At 42.4% G+C, this 16,664-nt stretch overlaps 1 protein-coding gene across 8 annotated transcripts; it reads left to right on the plus strand.

The window, feature by feature from the left end:
• Positions 1-868: 868 nt before the first annotated feature.
• On the plus strand, positions 869-16,147 carry Ankrd34b (ankyrin repeat domain 34B). 8 transcript variants are annotated; one of them, XM_074077207.1, is made up of 5 exons: positions 869-1,103; positions 2,059-2,178; positions 3,826-3,904; positions 6,972-7,035; positions 12,697-16,147. In XM_074077207.1, exon 5 carries the CDS (start codon positions 12,720-12,722, stop codon positions 14,241-14,243), a length of 1,524 nt encoding a protein of 507 aa, XP_073933308.1. In that variant the 5' UTR covers positions 869-1,103; positions 2,059-2,178; positions 3,826-3,904; positions 6,972-7,035; positions 12,697-12,719; the 3' UTR covers positions 14,244-16,147. The 8 variants fall into 8 exon arrangements, with proteins under 8 accessions (XP_073933308.1, XP_073933309.1, XP_073933304.1 ...); XM_074077208.1 differs by having other exon boundaries at positions 2,059-2,172; XM_074077210.1 differs by lacking the exon at positions 869-1,103 and adding an exon at positions 1,561-1,616 and having other exon boundaries at positions 2,059-2,172.
• Positions 16,148-16,664: the final 517 nt, after the last annotated feature.

The raw sequence follows: 16,664 nt of genomic DNA on the forward strand, positions 1-16,664 counted from the left end.
CTCAAAACTACAAACTGAGCCAGGTGTCAGTAGCTCATTCCTTAATCCTAGCTACTCAGGAGGCAGAGATCAGGGGGGTCACAGTTCCAAGCCAACTATGGCAAATAGTTCGGGAGACCCTATCTCAAAAATACCCAATGCAAAAATAGGGCTGGTAGAGTGGCTTAAGTGGTGTAACACCTGCTTAGCAAATGTGAGGCCATGAGCTCAAACCATAGTACCACCAAAAAACCAAAACCAACAAAAAACAAACTACAAACTGTTTATATTGACATTATCTGAGCAACAGAAAATGATCTTTTCTCCACCAGAGGAAACAATCATCTTTTCTCCACCAGAGGAAACAATCATCTTTTCTCCAAGATAAATGAAGAGTCAAGTCGTCTCTTCTACTTGACTTTATCTTCCTTGATATTTCAATGAAATTTAACTTATGAAAATTTATTTTGTGAAATTTTGTTAAATGTCATATTAAGCTTTAATAATAATAATGCAACAAAGTTATACATTCATACAAAGAAAATGCTCCAACCTGAAGTAAGGCTCTGACCTTACCTAAGGGCGGGACAGGGACAGGGAGAGGGGACCTGTAGGTGGATATGAGCTGGGGGAAAGAGGATGCAGATGCAAACTAGAGGTCCCAGGGGCGTCATCTCCCCACAGTGAGAAGACCTTGACCCTGCCTTGTCCTCGGACAAGTCACAGCGACCAAAGCTTGGTGGCCCGAAGGGGTACGGGGGCGGGGCTTGTGGGGACAGTAGGCGGAGCTTCGGAGAACATCCTCTGGGCCCCGGGGTCGAGACTGGCCCGCTGCCTCCACCTGCGGCGCAGCGGGGAGCGGGCGCGTCACTCCCAGCGGAAGCGCCCCGCCACCCGGGCGTCTGGCGAGGAACGCGCCTCGCGGCTCCCACCCTAACGCTTCGCAGTCCACCGCCCCTGCGTCCGCCAAGCAGGGGCGGGGACCTGGCGACATCTACCACGATCTGAGATTCCAGCCGCAGAGGAAGCCAGGAGCACAGCCCAGCTCTGACGGCGCGCTGGGGCCACCCGCCCGGAGGGTGGGAGGCGGCAGACGCCACTGCCAACTCGACAGCGCGTCCCAGGTTCGTGTGCGGCGCCGCCTCTCCCAGCTGCACGTGGGGAAACTTTGGGTTGCCGTGGGGCTGCGGGGAGGAGGGCACTGAGGGCGCAGCCGGGGCCCCGCGGCCGCCTGGCCTCCGTGCGCCGTGCCCCGTGCCACCGCTCAGGCCCCGGGAGCCCATACCTGCCGCCCATCCTGACACTGCAGGGCGGCGATAGGGAAGAGACGCTTGCGAGCGAGGGCCATCGGGCTGCAGGGGCCTCCCTAGAGCCTGTGGCCGCCACCCCGGGGCGCGCTCCGCCAGAGCTCTCCCTCGCGCCTCCCGCAGTCCCCGCCCGTCCTCGGCTCCGGCTTTGCGGCGCTTCGGGCTTAGACCCGCGGGGATGCGGGTTCCGCCTCCTTCTCCGCCTCGCGGCGCGGAGGGAGCGGACGGGGGCCGCGGGGCTGCGGGGTGGCGGCGCCGCAACAGGAGCGGCGCGCGCTGGGCCGCAGGAGCGCGCGGGTCGGAGGGTCCGGCTGGAGCGCGCGTCCGCAGGTGCCTGGGCCGCTGGGCGGCGGGAGGTGCGGGCTGGGTGCCCAGCGCGGGCTGGAGGATGCGGGGTCTTTTGCAGCTAATGGTTCGAGACACCGGAGTCACACCGGGGTGGGCGGCCCGGTCGCGGTGGCTCTCGGGCATGCACATTCTTGGCACCAGGAAGCCAGACCCCCTTAACGGAGAGCTGGGATGCAGAGGTGCGCCTGACCCCCCCTCGGCGCGCCATTTCCCAAGTGAGGGCCGTGTCCTCCGGGCGGGCGGGCTGACCGCGCGGGGGCCACTCGCAAGGTTCTGAGCAGAACCCCTTTTCGTGGATGGCAGTCGCTTCAGCCCACCACCTGCTTGCCCTGGCTCAGACAGGAGGCGACGAAACGCGCACCCCGCCCCCATCCATGCCCCAGTGCTGTCGCCCCAGTCACCTTCCTTTGCCCTTCTCCGACAGCACCTTGTGCTTGCTCCCTCCGGCTCTTGGGAAAAACTGAGGAAAGGCCAGCAGGGACCGTGGAGACGCTGCCAGCTTATAAATCCAATCACCTTGGTTTCCGAACACTTGGAGGTGCAGGTTTGCCATGCCATTTCTGTTTGTCTGTTTCTCTCTCTCTCTCTCTCTCTCTCTCTCTCTCTCTCTCTCTCTCTCCCCCCACCCTTCTCTCCCTTACCCCGCCCCCCATGTGTATGTAGTGAAGAGGGAATCTACTGGGAAAGTTGGGGTGTAGGTGCCCCATGGCCCAGTTCTAGAGGCCTGAGGGACAGCCCCAGGCAACTAGAAGACAGCCTCTCCCTTTTAGGTACCATGTGGGAAACAGCAAAGCTTACCAACTCCCCCTTCCCTTGGGCAGTTTCTAAATATTTCTTAGAAGCGGGTACCAGGGAGGAGCACTCTTCCTGGCCAGTCATTACATTTCCCAACCATCTCAGGTGCAGCTTCTGCTTTGGCTCTGCTCCTCATCTTGCTGTGAGGAGACACATTTTGTTTGTGGCCAGATACAGCTGGCCTCTGCATCCCTGGCTTTGGGTTGCCCTGTAGGATTCTGGCCTGTATGGGAAAGACAGGACAGCAAGCCTCCAATCCTGGCCTGTTCTAACTCAAGGTCCCTGGGACTTTTCTGCTCCCTTAAGCCCTCTCTGAACTGTGGTAACCATCTCTGCCCTTCACTCTTGCAAAGGAGTTGAGCATCAAACCGTGAGAGGGTGAGAGTGAAGACAGCCCTGTGTGAGCTGGAGGCAGAGGTTGACAGCAAACAGGAAGCTGACAGGAATGAAGAATCTCTTTAACAGGCTCATGTGATTCCTAAGCCCACAAAAGCTGGGGAAGTCATTGGTGTAGGAAACGTGGCCTCTCAGTGTCAGATGCCACCAGTCCAGAGCTCTCACATTTGCAGGGCCTGTATTTGCTGATGCATGTTTGGGGACTGATATTTATTGTGTACTCGGATCTTTTAAAGTCCTCACCATAGGACTTGGAGAGAGAGCCCAGGTTCCTGAAACACACCCTGCTGCCCTCTGCAGAAGGGCAGGGACTGAGCTCTGAGCTTCAAACCCAATTGTGAAGTTCCAGCCCCCGCTTCCCCTCCCCTACCATAGCCAGACAGCTCACTTTCTGGAAAGGCGCATGGCTCCTACTCGGAGGCATAGTAAAAGGCACAAAGGAAAACAACTGTTCTGTCCTAATGAAAGGGACCTGGGTGCGACACAGGAAAAGCTGACCCTGTCATCTCGAAGATAGCTTTTAAAGCACCTCAGCCCATGTGGCACTGCATGTCAGGTGCCACACAGGCCAGGTACTCCACACAGAGTCCTGCTGGGGGAGAAGATGGTCATCCAATGGGCAGAGGTATTAAGATAAAGGACACAGAAACTTGTACTTAACCCCTGGTAAGCAGGTGTGTAAGATGAGTGACCTTGGAAGGATTTTCTAGACCTCCTCATCTGCACACAGTGAGGGTTGGACTAGGTGAACATGAGGCCCCACCCACCTCAGTAGTCATTGCCAGGCAGACTGCGTCTGGGGAACAGACTCACTGGGTTGCTGTGCATAGGATCCACTCCAGATGTTTTTACAAACTCATAATCAGTGAAATATGATAAACTGATCACTGTAAGGATTTCTTAACAAGGAATTAAAAAACTACACTGTGAAATGGAAAACTGTGTATAACAGATTGTTGGTGTTTATGTGCCTCTGAATAGCTTTGATTTCCTTGGGTAGGAACTGACAGCTGGCTGACAGAAAACTCATCCAAGGGAGAGAAAAGAGTGAAGTAGGAAACTTAGAATAATATTTTCAGGTAACTTTCTATTTGCATTTGGAGTGGGTGTTTGGAAAGGTGCGTGCAGTTACAGTTTGAGTTGCTTCATTTATCAGCAGGTATTTTTGCTCAGGCACCTCATTCTGACATGCAATGCTTTTTACTTCTGGTTTCCTGGCTTCCAGTCTCCTGTAGCAGAGCAGAGAGCTGGGGATCCCACCATTCAGCCTGCAGACTCTTCCTTTATCCTCATTTTCTACATGCTGTCTCCAAGTTTGGAGCCTTTCTGATTGATTTGTTCAGAAAATCAATCTATTTTCTTGCCTAGGAAAGTGGTTGTCAGCTACCTGAGGTGAGGTGAAATGCCTGGGGATCCAGGTGCTTTGTCTATAGACTTAAAGCCATCCTCTTATTTTAGTCCTGTGCCTCATTTCCCCTCTGTGGTGCTCAGGACTTCAGAGTGCTAAATGTCATGGGTCCTATGTGTGAGTGGGCTCCCTTCCCATTGGGTCCCTCTCACCTGTCTTCATGTTGCAGGCTTTACCACTCCATTAACTCCTTTCTCTTTCCACAGTTTATTGAAAACTGCTCATGTGGATACCTTTCCTCCAATTTTCTTTGTTCTTGAGAATATATCCTTGTCCTTTTTTTAATGTTTCTTTTTTTATTTTGTTTTGGTGGTACTGGGCTTTGAACTCAGGGCCTGTTGTTTGCCAGGCATGTGCTCTACTAGTTGAGCACTCCTCCAGCCCTCTTTGTCTTTTTAAAAAATAACTAAGTAACCATAATTTAAATGGGATTTCAGGAATAGAGAGAGACAATAAAAGAGCATGGCAAACATGCCATGGTGAATTGCAAGTGATGCTAAAGAAATTTTACTTTTAAAACAAAAATAATAATGTTGAAATTATGGTATTTGGAAATTACAAGGAAATGCACATAAAGAATATGTTCCTTCCATTGTTCACTTATGAGATTCCACTCATGTTTACAAAATATTACTTATGGATTCTAAAAAAATACCAACATTTTCAATATTTGATCTGTTTTTTAATAGGCTATGGATTTGGTCTGTGATAAAAATAAAAGAAAGCTAAATTCTGAGATTAAGGTGTTTTTGGTTTTTTTGGTGGGACTGGGGTTTGAACTCCAGGCTTTGTGCTTGCAAAGAAGGTGCTTAAAAGATACACACTCTTCTGCTTGAGCCACACCTCCAGTCCCTTTTTCACTTTGGTTATTTTTGGAGGTATGGTTTTCACAAACTATTTTCCCAGGCTGACCTTGAACTTTGATCTCCCAACCAAGTAGCTAGGATTACAGGCGTAAAGAGAAAAATGCAGTGAGTAGAAGGCATAACAGGAGTCTTCCAGTGCTGTCTGATTTCATTCATCGTCCACATGGAATGAATGACGTGACTGTCATTCCATAAGTGAGCAGTCCGACACTTAGAGGCTGAGACTTGACCATGGTATACAGCTTGTTAAGTAGGAGACTCAGAATTAAAATCTAAGTTTATCTGACCCTGACTTTCTCCAGTTGAACTGTTATCTGTATGAAAGGTGTCACTGCGGAATTGTCTAGAAGCTAGATGTAACAAAGGGATTGATTGGATGTTAATATGGGCATTCAGGCTGTTTCTCACAGGAGGAGACAGGATAAAAGAGTATTATAGGCAAAAGAAGTGGTCTTCATCAAACACTCTATGAAAAGTAAGTCAGTTAAATACCAGCGCTCTTGATGTATAAATGGACAAGGCAAGATAAAAGAACCACCTGAAAGAGGAAGAAGGCCTAAAGAGAGGAGATTATTCCAGTAAAGTACTGATTACAAAATGAAGGCATCAGGAACTCAAACATATACTATATATTTAGAGAATAAAGTATCTGTAGCTTGAATTCAGGCCTTCATGCTTGCTAGGCAGGTGCTCTACCAGCTGAGCCACTCCTCCAGCCCTTCTCTGAAAAATTGAATGTTTAAACAATGTTAGAATTTCCATGTGAAATGTTAAAGTGAGCAAACTGCTGGAGGCATGGCTCAAATGTAGAGCCTCTGCCTAGCAAGAGCAAAGCCCTGAGTTCACACCCCAGTACTGCCAAAAAAATTCTAAGAAGTGAGTAAACTAAGTGACTTCAAAAGTCATTATATACCTGCCTAACAAGTGTGAGGCTCTGAGTTCAAACCTCAGTACTGCCAAAAAAAAAAAAAGTCATTAATGACTGAATGCAGTGGCATTGAAGAGGCTGAGTGGAATTGTCTTTGCTAGACATCTCTCCGGGCCTCAGGGGGAGGGTCTGCCGTCATATACATGACCAGCTAGTTTGTGCCATTGCTTAGCTTCCTGAGACCCTGGAGCCCACACCCCACACACACACACACACACACACACACTCTCAAGTGTCCTAGTCACCAGTTACATTGCCAACTACCCTTCTTCCATACCCTCCTGATGCCAACTAACCTTGGTGAGAGAAAAGTTATCACAGGAAATGCTCAGGTTGATGTTTGAAGAAGCCTTTTACTTAAGGGTGGGTGAAAAGTCTAAAGTCTTCCTAAATAGGTTCTCATAAGACTTAAAAACAACGAGGACTGGAGCTGGTAGCTTGTGCCTGTAATCTACCGTGAGCTACTTGGGAGGCAGAGATCAGGAGGATAGTGTTACAAGACCAGCCCAGGCAAAATGAGACCCTATCTTGAAAATATCTAACCCAAAACAAGGCTGTTGGAGCAGCTTAAGAGTAGAGCACCTGCCTCGCAAGCACAATGTCCTGAGATCAAACCCCAGTACCACCAAGATAGTCCAAAACACAGAAATGATAGGAGAGTATAATATTAAAATGTGGTACCTGGCATCTTGTTCTATCTGAATACCTGCTTTTCAAATACTACTTTCGTTTAAGGTTTGTTTTTTTCCTAAATTTTTTTTATGACTGATACAGTACCATTTCATGGATTGTAGTTACAAAGTGATTTCTATATTTGATATTATGTTCCAGCTCCTCCAGATTTCTTTGCTATATTAAATCCATTTGTATACGAAAAGTGCTAGAGAGGGTTTCTTTTGTAATCATTGCCTCCAGTGAACTCTTTTCAAATGCTTTGCTTCCAGAATAGACTTCTGAGTTGGGACACAGGCTGCCAAGATTCTTGACTCCTTCCTTCCTGAGTTGCAGGTATGTTGGCTCTGGAATAGCTTTTTATGGGATGTGACAATGGGGCATAAAATCAAAACATTCACTTTCATTGTGTTTATGTGCATACTTATTGAGTAGTTGATCTTTGCTTTGCATGAATGATACGAAGTGGAATTGAACAAGTTTATCCTTTAGCATACTGCTTTTCATTAACTTACTGTGGTGCTCAAAGGGGATGTTTGGGCACAAATACTGTTAACTACACCATGAAGAATTATGGTGTATGACTGTGAATTTTAACAATGAAATATAGCTTACATACATGCTATGCTGTTTTCTGTATATATGTTCTATTTTACAATAAGCAGGTAAGAGTGGTATTACATTATGGAATATATGCTATTTAAAGAGTAGTAATAAAACAGATGCCCTCATACACAGCACCTAAGCTGAGAAAGAGAGTGCTGAACTTCACAGCCTCAGATAGCCCCCCCAGGTGGCATTGTTCGCCCCATGCCCATCAAAAGGTCACTTTCTCGTGACTTTCAGCTGTTCCCTTTCTTTTCATTTTTGTTTCACACTAATAAATGATCCCTGGATTTTTTAACTAGGTAGCAAGCACACAATTAGATGAATGAAGAAAGGGTGAGATTACCAGTAATTGATGAAAGCTCTCAGAAGGTGAGCTTAACAGTCTCTGGGTCTTCGTCTGGCTCAGCGTCCCTGAGCTCTTACAGAGGCCCCTGTGCTAAGGTCAGGAGTGAGTCTGAGAACACATGGGGATCACCATGACAGGGCTTTCTGGCAGGAACACTGTAGGCCAGGTGCTGGGTATTCAAAGGAAGTGGGTTGTTTGGTCTTTATCCTGAGCCCACCAGGACATATTTCCAGAACAGAGCTGAAATGAGCACCATCAGCTGCCAGAGAATGCAGGATAAGAAGGCGAGAGCAGAGACAAGAACTGAGGACAGGTGACCCACGCATTTGGTCCTAAGATAACACCTGGTGAAATGACAGGGTGATCTCGGGGAGGTTGTCAGTGTACATGCATTATCCCAGCCCTGCCCTTTAGCATTTTCCTGGGTTTTTTTGAGTGCCTGTCCTCTATGAAAACTTTCGGCCTCTGGCATCTCATGTTCTCTTTTTTTTTCTTATTTACCATTCACCTTGGTAGATTACATCTGCTGGTTAATTCTTGAGAGCATGTCCCCATTCTTGCCTGATGATTTGGCTAAATATAGAATTCTAAGCTGAGGATCATTTTTCCTTCTTTCATTTTTATTGTTGATATACCTGAATCTGTACTAATTCTTGATTCTTTAGTATGTGACTTTTACCAACCCTAAAGCCTTTCCCCAGCCTTCACCCACAAGTCTGTGGAATCTTCTGTTTTGTGTTCTGGAAATGTACAATTATGTGTTCTGGGCATGTCACGGGCATAGTCTGTTTTCATTCATTTTGCTGTGCTCTTGTTCTGCCTTTTCACTTTGGTAACTTAGGTCCTTTGAACCCAGAAATTTTTCTTTCCCTTTTTTTTTTTTTTCCTTGAGGCAGGATCTTGCTATATAGCCCAGGTTGGCCTTGAACTCCTAATCCTCTTACCTCACCCTCCCTAGTGCTGGGATTACAAGTGTGCACCACTATATCCAGCTACAATTTTTTTCTTGATCTCACTGATGATTTCCTTTCCTGCTCCCCTTTCCCCCACCCCAACTATTTTTCTTGCTAGAACTTCTATTATTTGGATGTTGGAGTTCCTGGTCTAGTCCTTTAATTGTCTTTTCCTTTTCCTATTCTTTTTGCTTAGCTATGTTAGAGATTTTATTAGCATTGGCATTCAGCCCTTCTATTGAGTTTTGCAGTTTTGTATCATAGTCTTACCTTTTGAGAGTTCTTTTTGTGATCTCTGAATATTTTTTTTCATAGAATCTTCTGTTATTTCATGTTTACACCATCTTCTTATGCCTTTGAGAATAATGAGTTTTTGAAGTTTTCCTTTTTCTAACTACTATATGTTTCTTTCTTTTTTTTTTTCATTTTTCTTTTATTATTCATATGTGCATACAAGGCTTGGTTTATTTCTCCCCCCTGCCCCCACCCCCTCCCTTACCACCCACTCCACCCCCTCCCGCTATATGTTTCTTTCAAGTTGTCCTTCTCTATTTGTCTGGTCTCTCTCTTTAATGTAGGAGGCATTTTGGTTTGTTTTCTGTTGTTTTTGTTTTGTTTTGTTTTGTTTGTTTTGACCTTCTGCTCATGAGTAAAGAGTTGGAATTAAAAAAACTGATGAGAAACCTGGAGTACAGTACAGGGGAGGCTTGTTACCTGTAAGCCTCACTGTGGGATGATCTGGTGATATGTGGAGAATCCTGTGGTCAATACTTAGATGCCTCCTGTTAGGCAGGTCTGTCTTCACAAAAGAGTATAGCAGTCTTTGCCTGGGGCATAAGGTATGGATCCTATCCTCTTTGTAGCAATAGCTGGAGGAAGTAGACTTTGGGTCCCTTCAGGCATGGTCAGTAAGCAAGCCATGACTTGGATTCTCCTGTTTTGGTTTTGGTTTTTCCTTTTTGCTATCAAATATGCCTGCTGTCTCCAGTCCAGAGACCCTTCATTTCATTGTTTTCAGAGAACAGACATCTGGACATGTTCTAGGGTGGGAGGGGGCACTCATCTACCTATGGTGGCTTGGAGCTTGAAGAAACACTTAACGGTGGAACATTTCAAACTTGCACGTGTACACAAGTCACCTGGGGATCTTGGTACAGGCAGAAGGTAGACTATGATGCAGTGGCTTGGGGCTGGAGTTTGAGATTCTGTATATCTAGTAAGCTTTCTGCCGTGGGTTCAAGGTGGGCTCATACTGAGGATCAAGTATTCTGACTGCTTCTCTAACAGCTTCTCACCTCCCCCTTGTTATTTTCGCTGAATTCTTCAGCCCCACCCTCACCCCAGTGCTAAAGCTTCCTGTTGCCTCTTCTTTTGAGGGTTCTGTACTGTGCACAGGTCAGTCCTCAGCTTTTACAACTCTGGCGTGAGGTGTAGCTTTCTGCGGTTGGCCTAGTCAGTAACTGCTAGCTTGTCTGCTTTGTGGCTTTCAAAATGTTGTTGCTGTTCTGGCTCTTTCCTTTTCCCACTATCTCTGTGAGTTGATGTCTTTTAAAAAAAATTCTAGTTCAGGGAGTTATAGGAAGGAACAAAATTAGATGTGTGCACTATGCCATATTAACCCCTAACTCAAGCCAACTGCTAAAATACTTCCCTAAAATTTGGTTTTATCTGAGCAGGGAGTGTTGGCCCATGGTAATCCCACCTACTTGGAAAGCAGAGATCAGGAGGATTGCCTTTCAAGGTCAATCCAGGCTAAAAGTTAATGAGAACCCCCATCTCAACTAAAAAGCTTAGAACTGGAACTGTGGCTCAAGCAGTAGAGCACCTGCTTTGCAAGTGGGAAATCCTGAGTTCAAACCCCAGTCCCACCAAAAAAGATTCAAAATCAATTAATAAACTGGGCATGGTAGTGCACACCTATCATCCCAGCTATTTGGAAGGCATAAATAAGAGGATTAAGGTCCAAGCCAGCACAAGGGAGGTCGGGGTAGAGGGATAGGGGTGGTGGTAGAACAGGAGACCCTATTCAAAAAATAACTAAAAGCAAAAGGGGTCAGGGGTGTGACTCAAGTAAGTGGTAGATTGCCTGCTGAGAAAGTATAATAAGGCCATGAGTTCAAACTCCAGTACCACAAAATAAATATACTAATTAGTTAACTAATTAGATGATTAAATAAGTAGCTACATCTGTGTGAATAGAGCCTGTTTTGTTACACAAATTGCTATGTTATGCCTCTAGGTCTTTACATAAGTAGTGTTCTCTACTTCCCCTTCCTCTTTCGTCTGTCTGCCAAATTCTTCTGTTTTTAAACTTTTATTTCTATTTTGTGTGGTGCTGGGGATAGAATTCAGGGCTTCCTTACACATGCTGGGTGAGCACTCTACCACTCTGCCACCAAGCTCAACCTGTGAAATTCTTACACACAGTATTCAAGACCTAGCTCCAGTCGCTGGCTTCTATGAAATTCGCTTTGGTCCCTAAGTTTGAAACCTGCTGTACTCTCAGAACTCTTACTGTGATCAGCTGTTTGTACAGTATCTTCCAGGCTCTCTGAGCCCCCTGGGGTGGGATTGTGTCTTTGCAGCTCAGTGTCCAACATATAGGAGCTTATGAAAGTCAGTAATTGAGTTTAATTTCTCAATTATTAAGAGACCTTCCCTTCTCTCGCCTCTTTTTTTTTGTTTTGTTTTGCAGTACTGGGGTTTGAACTCAGGGCCTTGCACTGAGTAAGGCAGGCACTCTACCACTTGGACCACACCTAGAGCCCTTTTTGCTGTAGTTATTACCCAGACATTTATGTCCAAGCCAGCCTAGACTGTCAGTCTCCCATTTACTCTTCCCACAAAGCTGGGATGACAGGCACGTACCACCATACCGAACTTATTGGTTGAAAGGGGGTCTTGTGAACTGTTTGCCTTTACTGGCCTCAAACCTCAATTCTCCTCATCTCTGCGTATGGGTAGCTGGGATTACAGATGTGAGCCACTGAACCTGGCTTCTCTTTTTTGTTTTCACTTTCTTTCTGCTCTCATCATCTCTTCTTTTTTTTTTTCCTCCTGAGACTATTATACTTGTTACCTATTCTATTATCAAATGAGAAAGTCATTGATTAGTAATTAAAAGGAGAATAAAAGTCAGTGATTAGGATATATAATATTTTTCTAAAAACTATCCAATTAAAGTATATTTAAATATTACATAAACATCAACTTGGTTTTTCTTCCCCACTCTGAGTACTGTTAAAAAACAAAATTTCCCTGAAGGCATAATTATTATCCTGTAATGAAATTTCTGTTGAAGGAGTTTTAACCCAAAATGTTTAAATAAATAAAACATAAATATTTTCAGTTTTAGTAATAAAAATTAAAATGTATATAAAGCCTGCATAGATCCTTTCAAGTTTTTGCCTAGAAAACTTTTTCACGGCAAATGTCCTGCTGTCAACATTTAACCCGGTAGCTGTTGCAAACCCTGTAATCTAATCAGCATCTGATTTAAATATTAGAATCAATAAAAATGTATAATCACATGCTTACCATCCTATCTCACTGTGAATTTCATACGTTGTCAATTTTCTTAACATTTTATAGACTAAATAATTTTTTAACCTTTAAAAAAGCATGAAAATGCCCTTCAAATTGAAAGTTTATGTAGCTCTCATGTTATTTAATCAAGGAGCATGTCTATGCAATTTAATATTAAAGTTGTAGCATTAAGCTACTATAAACATGCTGTATTTTAATTAATTCAGTTGTAATTATATAGAACTTTTTGATTAAATTTAGTTTTTAATACTATTTTAGATTTTTTCATTGGTAGAAAATAACCAGTTTTTGTTTAATGTGAACTTTAGGAAAGTACTGTGTTGGTGCTGTATTATAAATATTCAAGGAAGATTCTGAAAATACATTTTAGTTTGTAATTCATGGAAGACATTAGTGTTCTAAAATTTCTTTAATTTTGCAGTTCATGAGTTTGCTCTGCATTTATGTCCCCTTTATACATATTTCAGAAATTGTAACAAAATGAATATAAGTTGGGATGTTGATTCTGGCTATCTTTTGGTCTTTATCTTCTTTGATAATCAGGTATTGATGTCTGACTTTTGAAGATGGATGAAGGTACAGAAATTTCAAGTGATGGAAATTCCTTAATCAAAGCGGTCCATCAGAGCAGGCTTCGCCTCACTAGACTTTTGCTAGAAGGTGGTGCCTACATCAATGAAAGCAATGACCGTGGGGAAACACCTTTAATGATTGCTTGTAAGACCAGACATGTTGATCACCAGAGTGTCAGTAAAGCCAAGATGGTTAAATACCTGCTAGAGAACAATGCTGATCCCAACATACAGGACAAATCTGGGAAAACTGCTCTGATGCATGCTTGTTTAGAAAAAACTGGTCCAGAAGTGGTTTCTTTGCTCCTTAAGAGTGGGGCTGATCTCAGCTTGCAAGACCATTCTGGTTACTCAGCTCTGGTTTATGCTATAAACGCAGAAGACAGAGAGACCCTGAAAGTTCTCCTTAGTGCTTGCAAGGCAAAAGGGAAGGAGGTCATCATCATAACAACAGAGAAATCACCTTCTGGGAGGCACACTACCCAACAGTACCTAAATATGCCTCCTGCAGATATTGATGAGGGTCATTCCCTGGTCACCTGTACTACTCCTTCAGAAATTCACATCAAAACAGCCTCATTGCCACTTTCACATTCTTCTGAAACAGACCTGACACTTTTTGGCTTTAAAGATCGGGAGCCCTCTGGAAGCAGCGGGGATACCTGGGACTCCCCTGTGAGGAAGCCTGCAATGGCCCCTAATGGGACCAAGCTACCACAGGCTCCAGCCTGGATCAAGAGTACACCATCATTAAAGCACCAAAACAGAGTGGCCTCCTTGCAAGAGGAGCTCCAAGATATTACTCCAGAGGAAGAATTATCCTACAAAACCAATGCACTGGCACTTTCTAAGAGATTCATCACTAGACACCAAAGCATTGATGTAAAAGATACTGCACATTTGCTCAGAGCCTTTGATCAGGCCAACTCAAGGAAGATGCCATCTGATGAAATAAATTATCAATCTTTGTTTCTAGGAGGAAATCAGCCATGCACTGAAATCCCTGTTGACCAGGACCTAGATGCTAACCAGACAATATTTGCATCCACCTTGAGAAGTATAGTGCAGAAAAGAAACTCAGGGGCCAGTCATTATAGCTCTGATTCCCAGCTCTCAGAGAGTCTTACCCCTCCAACTTTAGAAGATGGCAAAGCACTTGCAGGAAAGAAGAAGATCTTCTCACCATCTCCTTCTCTGCTGTCAGGGTCCAAAGAATTGTCTGAGAATACGCCCCCAAGTTCCCTGAGCAGGAGAAATCATGCAATTCTAGAAAGGCGTGGTTCTGGAGCTTTTTCCTTAGATCACAGACCTGGGTTTTTGCCACCATTAAATGTAAATCCTCACCCTCCTATTGCAGACATCAATATCAACAATAAGATTTGCAGCCTTCTTTCTTGTGGTCAAAAAGTGTTTGTGCCAACTGTTCCTATTTTCCCTAAAGAATTCAAAAGCAAAAAAATGTTGTTAAGGAGACAGTCATTGCAGACAGAACAAATTAAGCAATTAGTAAATTTTTAAGAGATGACTGGAAAACACATTATTTTCAAATGTCTATATCAGAGAAACATAGAGCTAGAAATCTTAAATGTCTTTCTCCTTTTAAGTCTCATAATCAGCTAGTCCATTATGGTTAAGTGGATCAGAATACACTGTGTTTTGTATTAGGCAGTGTGAACACAGAAATAGTATATCATTTCTGCTAAGGAAATTCTTTAAAACAAAATGTAAACTGTTTTTCTCAAAACCTCCAGTATTTATCAACCTTCATGTGGTCCAAGTTTTCCATTTAAACAAAAATCAGCAAAGAAAGAAGAGTCACATAAATTAGATATTTTTTTAATTCTCAGATTGACTTAATATTTCAATATGAAACAATGTTTTCAAGTCAATTTTTTAACATTTCATATCAACAAATTAAAGTTGCAATTCTCCATAATGCTAAGGGAACACTGAGAGCTATGAAATATTTTGACATCAATAAGCCTAAGCAACAGAGAAAGGATGAACAAATTCTTTAAAGACGTTGACTGCAGATAGGTAAAAATCTAATTCAAATTTAAAACATTATAGTTAGAATTGGTAATATTCTTGCTGTCAGCTAACTCTTATACTAGCAGGTCAGAGTTCGCAAACTACTAATCTGCTGAGTTCTGTTGTTTGCCATTTTTTTGCTTTGTTTTGTATTTTTAAACAAGCCTACCTTATAATATTATCTTATGGAATTAATCTTCCTCCATATCTTTTAATTCTTGCTATTATTTTTGGAGCCTATCTATAGCTTTTCAATAACAATTTAACAGAAAAGTTTAAAAGCATTCCTCTTCACTTATTCCTGACTTCCAAAAAGAAACAAGTAAAACAGGAAAAAAAAAAAAAAAAAAGCAAAAAGTTTGGGATTGGGATTTATTGCAAACAGAAATTAAATGCTTGCTTCATTATAAAAGAAAAACTGATAATTAGATTAGGTTAGCTAAAATTACAAAAGCTTTAGAAAATGTGATCATAAAATGTATTAAATATTTAGTCAATATTAAACACTAACTTTTTATTTCTGATATGTAGTTATTAGAAATTCATATAATAAGAATAGAAAAGGATAATTTCTTTAGTGTGACATTCTAGTCATCTAGTATTTTAGGACCTGTGAATAACTTCTAACAAAATAAATGCTACTATTATAAAATACTCAAAAATAACTGTTATCTATATAGCTTCAAAATAGAATAAGAATACCTCTTTCAGTTTAGCAGTTTTAAAACAGAAAAATCAAACTATACAAAAGCTGAGGGTGTTAATCTGATGATTGCCATATACAACTTTGTTTCTGTGTGTTCTGTGAATGCAGGACATCCTGGCAATTGGCATCATGTCTTCTTGATAATTCGATATAAGCAGGTTGTAATGTACATAGTAACTATTTAATTTCTTGTGACTTTTATTTTAAAAGTAATTGGAGGTTATTCCATTTGATGTTTTGAAAAAATAAACATTAATTACATTAGAAATATTTTTTTATTCAGAACTTAATATTGCACCTGATGTTTCTAGTAGCTAAATGCTTTTTTTTATTATTTGCAAGTTTTAATATCAAGAAAAGTACATGACCTCACATTGTAAGGCTATTGTTTGGAAGAATATGGAATAGATTAACTCATAAATAAGATGGTACCAATAAAGATTTAAAATATTAATGACTATTGCTGATTTTTATTATTTCTCAAATACTAATAGTAAATATTTCATCATAATTTTAAGAGAAATTGTGCCACACATGTTACTTCAAAGAACTCGAACACTAAGACTAACTTACTGCTATTCTCATCTCAACATGAAACAAAGCACTTAATAGGATTAAAAATTTTTGGCCATCTTTGAGTAGTGTTTAACCTGCTATCAATCATAAGAACATTTTAGGTGCTAAGGTTGTTAGAGTCTGGTGTAAAGTCACTCCATGGGACTTTTCATATATATTTTCATATATATATATGAAAATGTGGAAAAATGTGGAATAGATCATTGTGATGCCAATGGTGAGTCACAGATTCTACAACAAAAATCAGAAGTGTGTGTGTTGCATTTTTTTAAGTTGTATTTTAACTTTGTATAGATGTCTAATGAAATTTCATTTACTACTTTTATAGGTACCACTCTTATTACTGGAGATAGGATTTCCAAGAATACAGTTACTACTGATTCATGGCAGGAGTGGTTTAGAGGAGAGAGGGCAGCCCCTGTTTCTGAGACAAGTTTGATGTTCACCATCCAGGCAATGCCCAGAGAAGGTGCAGAATACCTGCATGAAAGGTCCATCAGGCATACAGAATCTTTAAAATTTCAAATAATAAAACTACCTCTATTCTGAGTACTTACTCTGTAACTTAATAATTCAATTCCTGTATAGTTTGCTTAAAAGAGGAACTGAATTTACCAGGGTGATGA

Source organism: Castor canadensis, chromosome 6, assembly GCF_047511655.1.
Source record: "Castor canadensis chromosome 6, mCasCan1.hap1v2, whole genome shotgun sequence".
Classification (NCBI taxonomy): Eukaryota; Metazoa; Chordata; class Mammalia; order Rodentia; family Castoridae; genus Castor; species Castor canadensis.